The sequence below is a fragment of the Mustela lutreola genome, chromosome 11, assembly GCF_030435805.1.
Source record: "Mustela lutreola isolate mMusLut2 chromosome 11, mMusLut2.pri, whole genome shotgun sequence".
Lineage (NCBI taxonomy): Eukaryota > Metazoa > Chordata > Mammalia > Carnivora > Mustelidae > Mustela > Mustela lutreola.
Window position 1 is genome coordinate 26843865 of NC_081300.1, and position 18061 is coordinate 26861925.

General features: G+C 50.6%; 1 protein-coding gene across 2 annotated transcripts in view; it reads left to right on the forward strand.

Moving 5' to 3' along the window:
• Positions 1-18061, forward strand: part of LOXHD1 (lipoxygenase homology PLAT domains 1) — a 149544-nt gene continuing 131483 nt past the window's right edge. For both annotated transcript variants that reach the window (XM_059139705.1, XM_059139706.1), the window contains exons 1-4: positions 1-130; positions 5958-6072; positions 12372-12452; positions 14445-14629. In XM_059139705.1, coding sequence (XP_058995688.1) covers positions 1-130; positions 5958-6072; positions 12372-12452; positions 14445-14629 — 511 coding nt within the window. The remainder of the gene's footprint in view (positions 131-5957; positions 6073-12371; positions 12453-14444; positions 14630-18061) is intronic.

The window sequence follows — 18061 nt, forward strand, 5'->3', positions numbered from 1 at the left end:
ATGATGCCCCAGAAGAAAAAGAGGAGAAAGAAAGACATTGACTTTCTCGCCCTGTATGAGGAGGAGCTGCTGAACTATGCCTCGGAGGACGATGAGGAGGAGCTGGAGCACGAGTACTACAAGGCCAAAGGTGCGGACGGCGGGCCGAGTGGGGCACACGGCCCTTTCCCGTGCACGGAGGAGGGAGGGCAGGTTCCAACGCAGCCGCATGCCCGGCGGCTGTCCTCCATCACTGCGGAGTAACGGGCGGGCGTTCAACCATGGTCCCCTGTACAGGGTCAAGGCCAGCTGCCCTCAGACACAGATCTCAGTGGCATGGAATAGACTAGAACCGCAGTGCCCACACTCTCCAGTCCTATACATCCCAAGAGCCAAGTGCCAGCCCGGTCTCCGCCCTGCAGCCTGATGGCCCAGAGCCCCCTGTTCTGCTCAGGCAGAGGGGCGTGGGGTGTGGGGTATGGGGAAGAGGCGTGACCCCTCACCACCTTCCCGGTGGGGGTAGGGCCTGCTGCCACCCTGGTGATGGAGAAGGGGTCTGGGGCCCATGTGGGGAGGGCATTTGCTGCTCTAGACCCTGGGGCTTGTCCTTCCAGGCTCATCCTCCCCTGTGGGGCACGGGGGCTCCTTCAGAGCAGTAACCAGAGACGGCTAGACTGGGGATCCAGGGGTTCATTTTGGCCTGAAGAGGAGTTTTGTTGGTTTGGTTTGGTTGTGTGTGTTTGTCTTTAAAATGTTTTGAAAGATTTTGCCTGTGAGTGCCTGTAGGCTATGGACGGCCAGTTTGTCACAGTCTCCTCTGCTCCCTATCGCTCAGACTAGATCTGTTTCACTCACTGATGCTGCCTGCCTGGTCCCTGAAGGCATTACATTCTCAGGGCTTACTCCAAAGTGGCTCACTAGTTCCTGGAAGCTCCAGATTCATTCATTCACTCACCTATTTGTTCATTCACTCATCCATCCATCCATCCGTCCATCCATCCATCCGTCCATCCATCCGTCCATCCATCCATCTGTCCCTCCATTCGTCCGTCTGTCCGTCCATCCATCCACTCATTCATTCATTCATTCATTCACCCGTTCATCCATTCAGTAGAAAGATGTCTATTGAATGCCTGCTCTGTGCCTGTCCATGGGCTTGTTCACCCAACCCTTTCTCCCTCTTTCTATCTTGACTCTGAAAGCCCAGCTCAGGTTCCCCTCTTCCATGAAGACTTCCTTAATTCCAGTCCACCATGAGTTCTTTACCTACGTCCACTTTTTCATGGTTCTGTTGCTTCACATGAGCCTGGTGTGTGGGGCTTCTAACTTCTTGAACCTCGGCCATCCTGTCCCCCATGAAGGCGGGCCCCCCTTTTATTTGTCCTCACTCCTCACCCAGCTCCCAGCACAGACCCAGGCTCAGAGAAGGTGGTCATCACATGAAGGCAGTGGCTCAGAGGAGGTTCCTTTCCCAGCATGGTGTTCTGAGTGCCTCTTGGAGTGGGGGGCGGGCATTGTGGGAAGAAAAGGCAGGCCTGGAGCAAGTGAGGCACTGCTATCTTCCCCCAGCACAGGGTACTGCCCTGCCCCAGTGCAGGCGCCCAACTCAAACCGGTTAGTGGGGCTGGGACTGCGGCTAGTGTGCGTGTAGCACCCTTGACAAGCACTCTCAGCTTCTGGGCTGTTCTCCCCAGCACACGTGGCTGCTGGGGAGTGCATTCTCAAGTCTCCGGGAGCCACCACCCTGTCCACTTCTGCTCAGGCTCTGGGTGCCTGTGTGACTATCTGATCCCTCACATGTTTGCTCTTCTTTTTACCCTTTGTGAAGTCCTTTTACTTTCAGGCTCACATTCAATCTTGAAGATTCCCGAGAACAGTCAAGGCAGATGGGATTAGTTGCATTTCACAGGTTAAGGACGGAGGCCCTGGCAACTTAAGTGACTTGAGCAAAGTCGCAAGTGGGAGAGAGAACAAGAAGTTCAAATAACCTTTCTCAAGGCAAGTCCCCACTCCGTCCTCAGGGCCGCCACACAGATGACACTGGGAGCGCCAAGTACATGGAGAAGCTCTCCACTCATACTAACCTATGTAACCTTCACAACTGCCCAAGGTTGAGGTGGCATTCTTGTCTTCTTTCTCAGATGAGGAAACTGAAGTTAAGTAACCTGCCCAAGATCACAGAGCTAGTAAGTAGCAGACTCAAACTTTGAGTCGAGCTGTTCTGGTTGGTCCTTGCTCTTGACTGTGGTGAAAACACTTGGAGCGGAGCAAACCACAGGCTCTTCAGTCAGGGCAGGACACTGGCAGTAAATGTGGGTGACACTAACAGTAGTCACACACCAAACCTGCCATGTCACTGATATTCTCTAGAATGACTTGTTTTCTCTCGCCCTGAGCTCTGGGTTGTTGCATTACTGGGAGACTCTTGGTGAGTGTGATGGGGAAGGAAAAGGAGAAAGGCCTACGTTTCTCTCTCTGTTCCTCAGGCCACCTCCGGGCTACACTGGAGTTCACCAACAGCTGGAGGGAGCAGAGTGGCTCCCTCAGTGCCCTGAGGGAAGGCTGAGCCCAGGGCACTGGTCTCTTTCCTAGCTATGATAGGACCCCTTAGGGGAAGAGAGTGACTTATATCAGAACCTGAGATTCGAGGGATCTTGGAGGCCATCCTGCACAAACTTCCAGCCCTGGGATGCTCTCCTCTGGTCCATCCCAGACAGGGGTTGCCTAGCAATTTGGGGGTACAGTATCCCAAGGCAGCCTCCCTGAGAATGTTGTTAATGGGGATAATGGCAGGCATGATGATGATGCAGTTGATGTTGACGATGGAGATGCTGATAGTTATGATGGTGATGATGTTGACAGTGACCATGAAGGTGATGATGATGATAATGATGACCATGGAGGAGATGATGTAATGGTGATGATGCTGGTAGTCTACTACTTAAGGAACATAGATCTTTCATCTCACTGTGGAAGGGGGTCTGTAAGCTAAGTTCCCAGAAGTGGAAATACTTGACTCAGTGAGCATGAACACTGGAATTTTTGTTTCATCTGATTTAATCCTTCTCATAATCCTTCAAGGAAGAAATTATTCCTGCTTCAGAGATGAGGCCATTGAGACTCTGTGGGAAGTTTAGTTGAAATCACACAGCCAGTAATGGTAGAATTGGGATTCAAATATTGGTCAGTTTAGTTCTGTTGTCTACATTCATTTCATTGATTGATTCATTCATTCATTTGCTCATTCATTCCCCCAGGTAATTATTTATTGGGCCCCTCCCGCTTGCCAGACTTGGGGCTAGAACCCTATGGTGCCCTCAATAGTTCTTTGTGCAGCCCTGCGCACTTTGTGTCCTCCCCTCTGGAGCCAAACAGAATCTTGTGTTTTCCACAGGATATTTGGCCCCCACATGATAGTCTCTTCGCTATCTGAACTGAGTTTTTAATTAAAAATTTTAAATTGAAAAGTAATGTATACATAGTACAAAGCTTTTCCTAAAAGTACTGCCTGATGACTTTTCAAGTATGTGCATGCTTGTGGAATGAACATTCAGATCAGGACATGGAACTTTTCAAGGCTCCAGAAAGTTCCCTCACTCTCCTTTCCATAGGTAACAGCTCTCCTGGTTCTATCGGTATGGGTTAGTTTTTACCACTCTTGAGTTTCAGATAAACAAAACCATACAGTAGACACATTTTTTGTATCTAGCTCCTCTTTTTCACTCAACGTTCTACCTTCGAGATTTACCTGTTTTGTGACTTGCTAGAAAGTTTGGTCTTTTTGTGTCCTATTGTATTTTATAAATACATCATTTATTTAACCATTCTGTTGCTGGTGGGCATTTGTGTTATTTCTAGTTTTTAGCTACTAGGCATAAAGCTGCTATTAATCTGGTCTACATCTTTTGATGGACACATGGACTCATTTCTTTTCGATTTGTAACTAGAAATGGAATCACTGGGTCACAGAGTGGGCATATGTTTAGCTACTGGTGTTTGTACCAATTTACACTCATAACCAGCAATGTGCAAGAGTGCCAGGGGCTCCACATTCTTGTCAACACTTAGTATTGTCAGTCTTTTTAGTTTTAGCCATCCTGGTAGGTGTATGGTAGTATCTCATAATTTCAATCTGCATTTCCCTGAGGAATAATGATGCTGAGCACACTTCCATATACTTATTGGCCACTTGGGTATCTTCTCCGAGGACATGCCTGTTTACGCCTTTTGCCCATTTTCCAACTTTATAGAAATACAATTTTATTGAAATATAATAATCCCCTAATAAAATGCACCTATTTTAAATGTGCTGTTTGATGAGCATTGACATACATACACATCTGTACAACCATATGGCATTTACATTATTCCCAGAGGTCCCTGTGTCCCTCCTCAGTCAATTTCCTCTGCTTCCAGTGCCAGGGCAACCATGTTCTGCTTTCTGTTAAAGTAGATTAGTCTTTCCTAAAGGTTCCTGTGAGTAACATTACGGTGCATAGAGTTTGCATCTGACTTCTTTTCTCGGCATAACCTGCTCAAGATTCACCTCTATCGCATATGAGGGTGGTTCATTCCCTCTTGATGCTGAGTAGTCTTTCATGGTACAGATATACCCCAACTTGTTTATCTGTTCATCTGTGGTTGGAAATTTAGGTTGTTTCCAGTCTAGAGCTATTATGAATAAAGTTGCCATGAACATTTGTATGCAGGTCTTTGTGTAGACATGTTTTATTTTTATTCCCCTTGGGTAAATACCTAAAAGTGGAATGTCTGGATCTTATGGTAATTGTGTGTTTATCTTTAAACAATTTGCTGCCCATTCAAAAAAGAGTGTGGTACCTCTTTTCCTTATTGATTGTGTGAATTCTTTATCTCTTCTGAGCCTGAGTCCTTTGTTAGGTGTATGCATGCCCAAGTATCTTCTAGTTTGTGACTTGCCTTTTCATTCAGATAATGGGCTTCATTTCAGTAAGTCTTAATTTATCAATTTTTTTTTTTTTTTATGGCCAGTGTGCTATTTAAGAAGGACCTGTGTGCCCTTGAGGTAGCTTCCTCATTCCTCTCGCACCCCAGACTCTCCTTTTCTCCAAGCCATGCATCTCCAGGCCTCTGTGTCTTCTCTCATGTGATGTGGTCCTGGAATTTCTACCACGCTGCTCATTCTTCTGTGGACATTCAGTTTGGAAATGTCCCTGCGTACGTGCAAAGCCACGTGGGCAACTCTTTAGGTCCTGGAGTTTTCCCAGGGAGGAATCCAAGGCTTGTCTACAGATCAGGCACCCCTGTGGTGCAGACGAGGAAAAATTCAGGATTTGTTTATCACAGGAGACAAGGAGTTGTGCAAATGTACTTCCTCCTCTCTTTCCTCGTGATGCTGTGATCAGGATCTTCATCTGAACCAGGGACTTCAAAGAAAAGACATCAAAAGCAAACAGTACAAACTTCTAGGAACCCAAGAGAGGGGAAATCTGTGTCCCTGCCAAGAAGGGAGCCCTGACGAAGCTCTGTGTCACTCAGCTCTGGGACAGCTCTTCCTGGGCCTGTAATGATAGTGCTCAGGAGGTCAGGGGAGGTGAGGGCTGACAATGCAACTGCGTTCATAGAGGACAGAGAGGAATGTGAAAGCAGGTGCAGGCTCTGAAGGCCGTATTTAGGAGGCATCTAGGTGCTGTGCTGGAAAGGCCCTGGGGTGGCTCCAGTGATGACACTGTGTGGTGTGTGACCTGGGCTTGCCCCTGTCTATAGGTTCCTTACCTGTAAAATGAGTGTGCACCATTAAATAGGCGGTTTTCATCTTACGGGAGAACTTGGTGTGGGTCTGACCCTGGCTCAGAGGCTTGTGGGCTGTACCAGGGGTTTATAGAGACCTTTTGGTTGGGAACCCCCTGAGGAGCTGGTAGGAGCTATGGCTTCTTCAAGCCCATGTAGGATTCTGGGTTTTCTGATAAGCCTGCAACCTGTCCTCTTTTCTCCTCCAGTGTACGAGGTGGTCACAGCCACGGGGGACGTTCGTGGTGCAGGGACAGATGCCAATGTCTTCATCACCCTTTTTGGAGAAAATGGGCTCTCTCCCAAGCTCCATCTCACTAGCAAGTGAGTACCAACTTGGCCTTGGTGGGACCGTCAATTGTTAGTTGGGATTAATGCAGTTCTAGAAGCCAGGGAGAAGACCTGTGTAGCCACAGGCATATTGAGTGGCACAAGGCTTCTGCTAACAACAGACCACAGGTCAACCGGGTCCTTCCCAGTGACCTCCTATCAACCTTCCTGTAGGTTTTCGTGTGAAGTAATACTTACTTTGGATCTCAGAATCCCCAAGAATTCTATTAGCTGTCCCTTGATGTGGGACCAGGAACCCTGGGTCTGGGTCCAGCTTTACCACATAGTTGCCATGTCACTTTGGCCAAACCGCTTCACATCCAGGGCCTTGGCTCCCTCCTCTAGGAGTGATCATCCCCCTTTTTAGGAACCTCACAGGGCAGTTGAGAGGAGGAAACAAAACCATGCATTCAAAGGAGCCAGGAGTTTACAATGCTCTGATCTGTGTCTCTCCTAGGGCCCAGCACCTCACAACACCCGCCTGTGAGCTAGCCCGCGCACACATAGACTCCTCCTATGTGGGGGCTTGTGCACTTGTGCACGTGTGCTTATGTAGACATGCTCTGTGTGTGTGTTCATGTGTATGCGCTGTGTCATTTGTAATTCATTCACAGCAGGGCTGCTGCCTCTTGGTTTTAACCCTCTCCCCCGACCACCCGCGTGTGCACACAGATACCCCCGAGCAGAATGTGGGCTGCTTTAGCAGAGTTCTGCAATCCCCGGGCTGTCTAGGGGCGGCCGCAGTGTCGTAGGCAGCTGGCTCTCAGTCTGTGCTGAACGGAACTGGGGATGGGTCTGTTGGTTCTGAGCCCACTGTACCCCTATCCTTCCTTCCTCCAGAGCAGCCCGATTTAAGGTTGCCTTGCCCACTGACTTTCTGAGTCAGATTTCATTTGTGCCAAGAGTTCTATAGCCAAGAAAAATGTGAAAATCCACTACATTTATTTCAACTCATTCATGGGGAAACTGAGACCTAGAGAGGAGGGGCCAATAGCTCTGAGCCATGGAGCTTCTAGACGGTAAAGCTGGTCTTCAAACCCCAGGAGATGCGGACACTTTCCTCGAGCATGGGCCCTGCGGCCCAGAGGGTGTGTGTGAGCGTCCCCTGCAGGCTTCCTGAGCCCCCAGGTTGTGACCTCCTGGGGGGTGGGGGGGCAGTCGGGGAGGCTGTGGAGGGGTGGGGCCCCCAGGCCAGGATATCCCCGAACTCTGTGCTTTGCAGACTGACCCGGCCCTGCATCCCAAGTTTGCCCTGAGCGTGGGCTGTGGCCTAAATATGGCCCCATCGAGGCAGGTGTAACGTCTGATTTTGTCCATTTCTGCAGAACAGGGTACCCGTCTTCTTGTACCGCTTACTCTGTGGAGTGACTGGCTTGCGGAAGTCTCTCTCTCCAGTGATGTGGGCACGGTAAAGAGAAGACATGAAATGTCCATCCTCTTTGCCATGTGACCCCTTCCCCACCCAGCGCACTATTCTAGGGAGAAGCCACTAAGCTCTGGGAAACCAGCCAGGGTGGTTTCTGGAGACCCCAGCCTGCCTCTTTTTAAACGAAAAGAACCCTTTTCTCCTTTCTTGGTGGTTCCTTGCTGTTTTTTCTACTTTCTGCACCTAGTACCCTCACTCCGCCCACCCCCAACTATTTTCCTCTGTCAAAACAGCCTCCCAGGAAGGCCCCCAGAGTCACCTTTCATAAACCAGGAGGAAGGTTGGTCAATGAGTCCCCATTCCCAGGAGCCTGAATTCCAGCCTTCCTTCCCAGTGCAGAAGGGAAGCCTGCAGCACGGCAGAGAGAGGGACAGGGCAGGGAGGCCTCCAGGCGTCACACATCGGCCAGCATCTCCACGCCAGCCCCATCGACAGATATGGGCACCCCCTCCTTGTGACTCAGTGGGTCCCTCCGGACCTGTGTTATGCTCCGGGCTGGGGAGCAAAGGCATGGGTCTGGCCAGGACCCCGGTCGGGCTGGCCTGGACGGCTCTGTAGGAGCCCAGGGGGAATGGGTGATTTCAGAGGTGGGGCTCATTTTGTAGCCTGTGCTCTCTGTCCTGGGAGGCTGGAGAGGAGATGTACAGAGGGGTGCCAGGGGAGGAGGACTGTGAGGGGTGGCCGGCTTGTCCCTCCAGCCCCTCTCCCAGCTGCTTGCCAACAGGCAGAGCTCAGTGTTACCTGTCAGGGCTGCCGGAGCAGGACTTCACAGGGAAAGGCAGGTGATCTGGGCCTCGGGTGGTGAAAAAGACCCAGATGAGAGGGGACAGGGGAAGGGTACTTCAGACCACAGGGAATAGCTTGCAGACACACGGAGGCAGCAAGGGGCTGCGAGGGGAGGGCCGGGCCTTAGAAGGCCCTGCTTGCAAGCTGATTAGTAGGAGCCCAACTTACAACATGCCCGGGGAAAATTAATTTGGCCGCTGTAAGATCCAGGGAAGTGTCTGCAGAGAGAATGGCAAAGACCCACTCTTCGCCATCTAAGATGCCTTCAGTTCATGACGGAGACCTTGGGCCTGGGAGGGAGCACCGCTTTCCAAGGACTCCCGGGCTGCCGGAGGACCCCAGATGTGAGGGCTGCCGAGGTCACCTTGCTCTATGACATTGAGATGGAGGTGTTCCAGCCCACCCTTTGCCCGCACCCCAGCCCTGGGGTCTGGCTCCCAGTCTCTCGGCTCACTGTGGGCTGCTGTTCCCTCCTCACTACTCGGTGTGACCCCAAAGCCAACTCGTGTGCTAACTGAAACTAAGTTCCCTTTCCTCGCTTTACACACACACACACACACACACACACACACACACACAGAGGCTACGAGGTGTTCTTGAGTGTATAGACTTCCCTAATACTTGGGGCACCAGAGTGAGTGCCCAGCACAGCAATGCAAACAGCTTGAAATGGAATGTTAGACAGACCCCATCATCTGAAGATGCAGCCACTGCCTCCCCTGGAATTTCCCACAGCTGCTTTCTCCACGGTGTCTGGCCGCACTCCCGCACCCCATCTTCCTCTCCTGTGTCTCCCGCACCCTCTCTTTTCTCTCTCCCCTCTGTTCCTGCTCCGTCTTCTGCCTTTTCTCCCATGCCCCGGGACTTCACCTGCCTCCCATCTGGCCTAACAGAATGTTTACTTCCCAATACAAATGAATTCTGCTCAATTATTTGGCACCTGATGTTAGCATGCTGACTGTTCTGACCTTCGTGGTCTAGTGTCCGACTCCTCGGTACACACCAGGTCCTCTGATAGGCAGCAAAGAGCGTGGCACATTCACTTTGATCCCCTGCCAGCTGACCTCCACCCAGACCCCACACCAGCTGGATATCAATAGCCACGTGGCTCCCAGAGGAAGGCCCCATGTTCTGGGTGCCCTTCCCCATCACCCAGGACCACCCCCAGCCCTGGGTCACATGTTCAGAATATGGCAAAAGGATGGGATCTCATGCATCTTCGGGAACATGGTTCTCCCGTGGAGAATTCACCATCTGAGTGTCAGAGAATGCCTGGCATTTTAGCCCACTAGCTCGGCCATGTTGGTGGCTAAAATGCCCTGTGCAGCCTTTATAGGCTTTCCTGGGTAGGGGTCCCCACTGAATGGGTGGGCTCGGCCAGGGAGGGGCCTGTGTACTGCATTAGCCTTCATTTGCTGAGCGACCAGGAGCCATGGGGAAGCCACAGCGTCCCGCAAGGAAACGTGAGGACGTCTGCATCTCTAATGTTTCCTTTGTGAGGGGACTCTCTGGCCCTTGGTACTTCTCTCTCGCCCCCAGTCAGTTTTCTGAAATCAACCTCTATTGCATTCTGACTTCCCAGAAGCAGGAATTTCAGAATCTGACCTGGCGGGTGGTGGCTGGGGCTTGTTTGGGATTATCATGGCCCCCCTCTGGAAGAAGACGGTCCGGGGAGGTGTGTCTCTTCAGTCCTTCCCTTCCTTCCACCGGGGAGAGGCTCTGGGCCCCAGAAGGCCTTCCTCTCATCGGCCAGGGAGATGCTGGGCCCCATCACATGAGCTCCGTGGACAATTGCTCCACACCTCCTGTGACATGCTGGAACCTTCCGTTGGGGTGCGGAGCCCCTCTGCCCATCCTGATAGACCTTTCTCTCCTGGTCTCCTCCTTCCACCTCGCTTTTGAACATTTGTTTTCTGCGGGACAGTACACTATGGTCGACTATTAACAAACACACTGGGACGTCTGAATTCACAGCCCACCTGGTCAAGGCCATAGGGCATCTCTGAAGGTCAAAGGCAGCTATCAGAGCTTCTCCAGAAGGGGCTGTGGTCAGAGGCTTCCCAGGACTGCAGCTGCTTTCCTTTCAAATCGCCCCCTTCTCCCCCTGCTCATTGGCACTGGCTGCTTCCCCAATTCCAGGCCTCACAGCAGGTGAAGCCTGACCATCCTCAGACTTGTCCCCACAGACTCACGCCAGGAGGCCGTAGGCCGTGGGGAGTGGGGGGCTGAGGAAATGGGACTGCCCCATATTCGTGACGGCAAATCACGACGCACTCCCTTCGGAAATGTACACAGACAAGAATAAACAACCATCGCTTCATAGTAGTCTTACCATCTAGACGCGATGTTTTTGAATAAATCCTTCCACTCCGTGGTTTTTAAATGCAGTTGGCATTCTGTTGTGTTGGTCGTTCTGTTCATACATTCTATTTTTAATCTGCTTTTTCTTTTATGCCTCTATCGTAAGCCTGTATCTGTTGCATTAACTCCTCTTTGATAACAGGCGTTTTTGATGGCTGCACGGCGTTCGACCACAGTTCTTCCCAGGGCCACTCTTTCTTGGGTTGACGTAGAGACTGAGACACTCTTGTTTGGTCAAAAACTGTCTCTTGTTGAAACAGAAAATAACTCCTATTCACTTCTTTCCCATTCACACAATCCCGAGGTACAGAATAATGTTCATGTGTGTTCCACACTGTGGCACACGATGGCTTTGACTGCAATGCAACGTGGGCTGTGTGGTTATTCACTGTTGGAAGTAAGCCTCTGACAAGTATATGCAACGAGCCTGAAAATGGGTCCTTTCCCTCGAGCAGAAATCCAGAAATTTCTAGCATTTTCTCCTTCCCACCCTCTGTGGCCGGACCTCAACTTGTCCCCTGACAAGGCTGCCCCCATGTACGCTTGTCACCTGACTTCATGGTCTCTGCCTGCTTTGGGAGGACCGGAGGCCTCCTGCTTCACCGTGTGCCCACCTTCAGGAGACTTCTCAGGACGGACTGTTTGCCAAAGTGGGTCTGTTGGCAGGCCCACAGCATCCCAGTCCATAGAACCTTACAAGCCTTCTGTGGCTGAGAGAGTCTGAGCCTTGTTGCCTTGGACAGAAGGCTCTTCACCTCCCTCTTTGTCTGGCCAATAAATAGGCATGTGTGTTCTACACTTTTCTTTTCGCGGGGGCTGTGTGCTGGTGCTGGGAGCCCCGGCTGGGAGCCCGGTGGGAGGTCCACAAGCTCTCCGGACCTGTGAGGCCTGCACGTGGGGACAGGAAGAGCCGTGAGCAGGCTCCACGGGCGGGGTCCCGGCCCACACAGAGGACGCAGCAGTGTCGGCACGAGATCCCGGCTTCTGCTCCCAGAGGACTGCGTGGGGAGGCCGCTCCGGGCCTCTTGCATGTAAGCTGGATAGAATCCAGGATGCAGCTGAGTTTGGATCCACCTGGGCAGCTCTGAGGAACCTCTCAGGTGTACTTGCCTCTGTTCACACCTTCTGTGTGATGCTCGATATGCATTCCCTCACCACCTGACTCCCCTGGTTGCTGGTTTGGGTTGAGTGTTTCCTTTCTTGTTGGAATGGCAGGACCGTGGGCCACCACCCAAGGTCTGCATCTGCTTGGGGCTGCCATTGCAACTCCCCCGAGCAAAAGCAAGGCAAGTGAGGAGAGGCCTGGGCGCCTGCAGACCGAGAGCACCATGCTATTTACTGTGCCTGCCTTCCTCCTCCACTGTCCCAACCCAGAGCAACCAGAGCCCACTGGGTCATGACTCTGGAGATCCGGGTTCTGGTCCCAGCTCTGCTACCAACCGATACTTTCCCTGTTTGTAAAATGGGGCTGATTCCGCCCGCCATACTTGTCTTAGCGACACACGGCAGGCATCCCAGGAGAACTTGACTGTGAAAACAAGGAGCGGATACCTACCGACCTTGCCCCCTGTCAGGAAGGAATCTCAGAATGGGAGCGGTTGCTCGTAGCTCTTCCCGGGACTGGGACGGTGGAGGAAGAAGAGGGATGCCAGCCCTTGGCTCTCCTCCCGGGCTTGTGAGCCTAGTGCAGATCTGTGCTAACTGTGCACATTCATTGTAGGAGTGAATCTGCCTTCGAGAAAGCCAACGTTGACGTGTTCCGGGTGAGGACCAACAATGTGGGCCTCATTTACAAAATCAGGTAGGAATCTGAACCCTGACCAGGGAGGGACTGAGAGGAAGTCCAGTAGATTACGAACTAACATCACTACTGACCTTTTCTGAGTATTAATTATCCTCTAGTGTCATTTCTGGGGTGACCAAAGGCCCAGATCTTTCCCTCCCACCCTAAACTTTCCCATTAGAGATTCACTTCTTTGGATGAAGACAGTTTGAGACAATGTCTCACAAACTTGGGAAATCGGCTCTGAAAGGCACCAGCGCGGTGGTCAGGAGCGGACTCTCTGAGTCCAGATCGCTGTGGTTCAAATGTCTGCACCGTCATTTGCTAGTTGTGGGACTTCAGGAAGTTCCTCTCCAAGTCCCACTTCCCTCACTTGTAATAACGAGTTAGTGAGGACGACTCAACAGGTTAGTGCTTAGACAGTAGCGCTCAGCAAGGGTTAGAGATGCCAAGTCACTTTGCAGGAGACCTCGTGACAGAGAGCTTGTCCCTCTGGGGGTGTTGGTGTGAGCATGTGGGGAGGAAGAACTCTATCAGCCTGGCTGTTAAGGCAGAGCCCCTCCCCCCACTACCCAGGCCCATTCAAGTTCATTCTCATTTGTCAGGAGGTCAAGGTCATGTGTGGTCTGACTGCCCCCAGGCTAGGGTCAAATGCTTCCTCTGTTGAGTCCTGTTTTATCTACCTCCCACTAGAAAGTGTAGGACCATAAACTTTCCTGAGGAAGTAAGGGACATAGGAGCGCCCTGGCACTGGCTTTGTGTGTGTGTGGGGGGGGGGGGCGGGTGACGAACAGGGAAGAGGAGGGTTGGGGAGAGAGTGTTGGTGTGGGGAAAGGCAACCAGTACTCTGGGGTCCTACTGCCAGGCAGAGGTCTACACCCCCATGTATGTCACGTGTGACATAGGTCCATCAGGGCTGTGCTGTCTTGAGCTGTGTTTGTTCCCACAAACAGCGAAGGTAAGGCCTCGCTACAACTGGTAGGGAGGAGATGCTTGGCGCAAAGATGCTTGGCCATCCAGAGGTGAAGGTCTAGGGGAGAAAACTTTCTCCTCAGAGGAAAAAAGTTGGGGCTGCCAAAGCACAAGTGGGGCTGCAAGAAGTGACGGGAAGGGGCGCCTGCGTGGCTCAGTGGGTTAAAGCCTCTGCCTTCGGCTCAGGTCATGATCCAGGGGTCCTGGGATCGAGCCCCGCATCAGGCTCTCTGCTCAGCGGGGAGCCTGCTTCCTCCTCTCTCTCTGCCTGCCTCTCTGCCTCCTTGTGATTTCTGTCTGTCAAACAAACAAATAAATCTTAAAAAAAAAAAAAAAAAAAAGAAGTGAGGGGAACTTGGGAGACCAGACTTTGAAGAATGAGGATCTACGTTGCCCAATACAGCAGCCCCTGGACATGTGTGGCTTCTGGGCACTTGAAATGCAGCTGGTCCAAACTGAGATGCACTGGACGTATAGAAACACACCAGATTTTTGAAAACTTAGTAAAAGAAAAGAACACCAACTATCTCATTAGCAAATTTTCACATGGTCACATGTTGAAATAATAAGTGGATGAAATAGAATATGTTATTTAGATGAACTTCACCGGTCCCTCTGCTTCTTTTTTAATGCGGCTACTAGAAAATCTAAGCTTACATATGTGGCCCACACGTGCAGCTCAGGTGATATTTCCACGGGTCAACATCAGTCTAGATGGCCGGGGGGATCATCTGGGTGGTGAGACTAAGGCGAGTATCTTGGGGGGGCGGTCTGGGGTCTGGAGATTAGGGAGGGAAGGGAAGCTCAAGATGGTCCTGGGCAATCCTGGATTTTCTGTGGAAGGTGCTATGATCCTGCTGGTGATTCGACCTTGCACGGTATTCCCATTTTGGAGATGAGGAAACTGAGGCTTGAGGGGTAACGCAACCACAAGAACTGATGGTACCCCTCTTTGGAGTGAACATCTGGGTATTCTAGTGTAAAATGGGTGTCGTCTCTGTTCGGCCAATGACGTGTGGGTGTCTGCTTCCGCCCCAGGATCGAGCACGACAACACAGGCCTGAACGCCAGCTGGTACCTGGATCGTGTGATCGTGACCGACATGAAGCGGCCTCACCTCCGCTACTACTTTAACTGCAACACCTGGCTGAGCAAGGTGGAAGGAGACCGCCAGTGGTGCCGTGACCTGCTGGCCAGCTTCGACCCCATGGACATGCCCCGAGGTCAGTGCCAAGGCTGGCCTGCCTGCCATTCTTCCCCACCAGGGCTGGCCTGTGCCTCTCTCTTGCTTTGGGCAGTTCCCTGTCCTCTTGCCACTCCTCTAGAGTCTTCCTATTGGCCAGGGTCTGGCTGAGGCCCCATCTTCTTCACGTGGCTTTCCCAAGAGCAACCTTATGTGCTCTGGGGGCTCTGGGGAAGGGGAAAAACGAAAGGACCTGGAGGCCTCTTGGAGGGGTGGGCTCAGTTCTGAGCATATCCTGTGTTTTAATAACTCTGATTGATGGGTATCCACCGAGAGTCCTCTCTGAGGTCAAAGGCAGTTTTCCCTGTTTTCCTATTTCTTTGCCATTCTTCTGATGCCCAAAAGAAGGGGAACTCTGGCCAGGGCATGGTGGCTGGGAATCAGAACCCCCCGTCCAGGGCTCCATCAAGATGTCCCATCTCTAATTGATTTTACGAGGAAGGGAACAACTAATTCCAAGTGCATCTCTGGCCAGAGGCCTTAAATTCAGTCGTTTCAGCTCAGCAGGAGGCAGGGGGACAAATCATGTAAAAACACACACCCTATCCCATGACCTATTTTATCACACTTATGTCCCCTAAAGCTCTGACCTCACCTTGCCTCATATTGGACACATCTGCCTTTCCAGAAAGGGAGAAATCACACGTGGGTACCACCATCATAACACCTTGCTTGCAGAGTCATGGATCATCGCAAAGAAAGGCATTCGATAGCCAGGAGAAGTGACTTTGCCAGGTCACTCAGCAAAGGCAGACACCCTCCTTAGACTCTGTCTTCCAGCATGTGCTCTGTGGTCTCCAAATTCCATCCTCTCTTGCAACCCAGCTGGGCAGAATAAAACATATCCCATGTCTCACTGCCTGCCTCTGATTTCCTACCTTCCAGCTGACCTTGAACTTGCCTCATTCCTCTGTGGCCGCCATCATCATAATTTGCAACGTCATTGTTTCTTTCTTTCTTTCTTTTAAGATTTTATTTATTCATTTGACAAGTAGGCAGAGAGGCAGACAGAGAAAGAGGAGGACGCAGGCTCCCTGCTTAGCAGAGAGCCCGATGCGGGGCTCGATCCCAGGACCCTAGGATCATGATCTAAGCCGAAGGCAGAGGCTTTAACCCACTGAGCCACACAGGTACCCCCACCGCTTCTTCTCTTAAAAAGATATGTTACTGATCTTTCTCTTCATAGCAAAATCCAATTTGATCATTGTAGAGAATTTATAAAACAGAGACACATGCAGACATAAGAACGGAATACCTGTAATTCTATCACCTGGATAAACATCCCTGGTGACATTTTTGTGCACTCATATCTAGTCTTTTCTGTGTGTGTATAGTTTGAAAGAATGGGCTAGTCCAACATCTTGTTTTAGAGCACGTTTGTTTCTGTGTCTTTAAATACTGCTTGACACTCCTGCTAGCCATGGCTGTGGAGTGCTCTGGGGTAGGCAGCTACCACCTTTGACTCACTGAACCCCTTATTGTCTGATTTACATTGTGTCCTCCTCTGCAATTTTACTGTTACTATAAACAACACACCTAAATCTTTGCACAGACTAAGGGGTCTTTCCTTCGGATAAATTCCTAAATAGAATTTTTAGGTCAAATATAATGCACACGGTTAAGACTTTTAATGAGCATTTCTGTCCTAGAACTGTCCTAGAAACGGTGCATCAGTGCACAATCCCACCAGCTGTGCAAGAGCACCCACTTTCCTCACCCTCAATACTTAGTACTGTTTAATTTTCTAACTGGATGGGAACAGGGGCTTTGTGATGTGATCTCTTTGGTTATTGGTGAGGCTGGACATTTTTTATACATTTCTTGGTTATTTATAGTGTGTGTGTGTGAGAGAGAGAGAAAGAAGGGAGAGAGAGAGAGAATTGTCCACCCAAGCCCCATGCATGTCTTCTCACTTGGGGTGAATATCATAGATTTTTCCCAAAGAGGATTTTTCTTTGATTCTTGATCCAGTCTCTTTACTAGGATCAATCCTTAGCAAGTTGTCAAGCTGGCTATCTTCCTCTCTGCTCTTGTAGCACCCCCCCACCTTCTCTGGACATTTTCCCACCATTTAGTTCCTCATTCCACCTTTTGCTTTGGCCACACGAAAATCCAGGATTCCTCTGTTGGAAGAGCTTCTGAAAAGTCACCATTAAGAATGAATTAGCATGCACGGAGCACTGGGTGTGGTGCAAAAACAATGAATATTGTTACGCTGAAAAGAAATAAATAATTTTTAAAAAGAAAAAAAAAAAGAGTAAATTAGCATCACTCCAAGGTTCTCCAGCTTTCCACGAGAATCACCCAGGGTAGTGTTCTTGCCTTGAGGGAAAGACAAGACCCGATGACGTTGTCCCTCATTCAGACCACCTGGGCCCCCCGCCCTTTTCTGAGTAGGAGGACACTGGACTTTTAGTATTTCCAAAGGGGATCTTCAAATATTCAGTGGACTGCGCTGGTAAACAAAAGTTTAACTCTCTTTGCTTTTCACCTGGGATTATACCAACTTGATGTTTGGTTGCTGCAGAAGGTCTCTGATGATCCAAATGGGGAAGATAATTATTTCTTCGTCCATGCAGTTTGATATATGAGAATACTTTAAGACGTGGGATATGAGCAATAATAGAAGGGGACATTTTAAGTGTATATTTCACCTCTTCATGACCCTCCAAGAGATGGTGGATCATCAATTGGGTATCCTGGCTCCCCTCTCCCCACTCCCAGGACCGTCTTCTGATGTTCTGACTGATAATTAGCTGGAAGCTTCTTTCATTCCTGCTCTTTAGAGAGGATAGGTGTTCTATGCTGACCGACTGACCCTTTGACTGTGCTGATCAGCAGGTAGTGGCCGAGGTGGAGGGGCTGGACCTTGATCAGGTTTCTAGATGGTTCCTCCATAGGGGATCTCGTATAACATGCTTAAAGACATAGACATGAGGGAAGCTAGCCCTGCCTGTGGGTGCTGGTTAGCTGTGGAGCTTTTGGCCTGCTGTCTTAGACAAGTGTGTCACCCGCCCTGCACGGTGTAGTGCCTGACTTTTGCTGTGGAGATAACTTTTACCTCTCTGGGGTTCTCTTTAAATGTGAGAAAGTGCCCCCCAAATATTCCCAAGATGTTGGGGCGGATGCCTGGTCAGGGTCACCCTCTTCTTTCATAGAGCCCACTCTGACAAAGGTGGGCATGAGAAAAAAACAGGGACAGGAGGTTGCAAAAGAAGGGGGTGGATGACGGCCAGAGTTGTGTGGATGGAAGATCCCAGATTCAAGTTCAGTTTCTCAGTGGTTCCCAGTTGGTTGGTCAAAATCTCTACATCTGACACTTTAAGGAAACCAGGTGTCAGGGCCAACCCAAACATTTCACCTTTTGGTTTCCTGTGTGTCTGATTGCCAGGTCTTGGGGATCTGTTGCTGG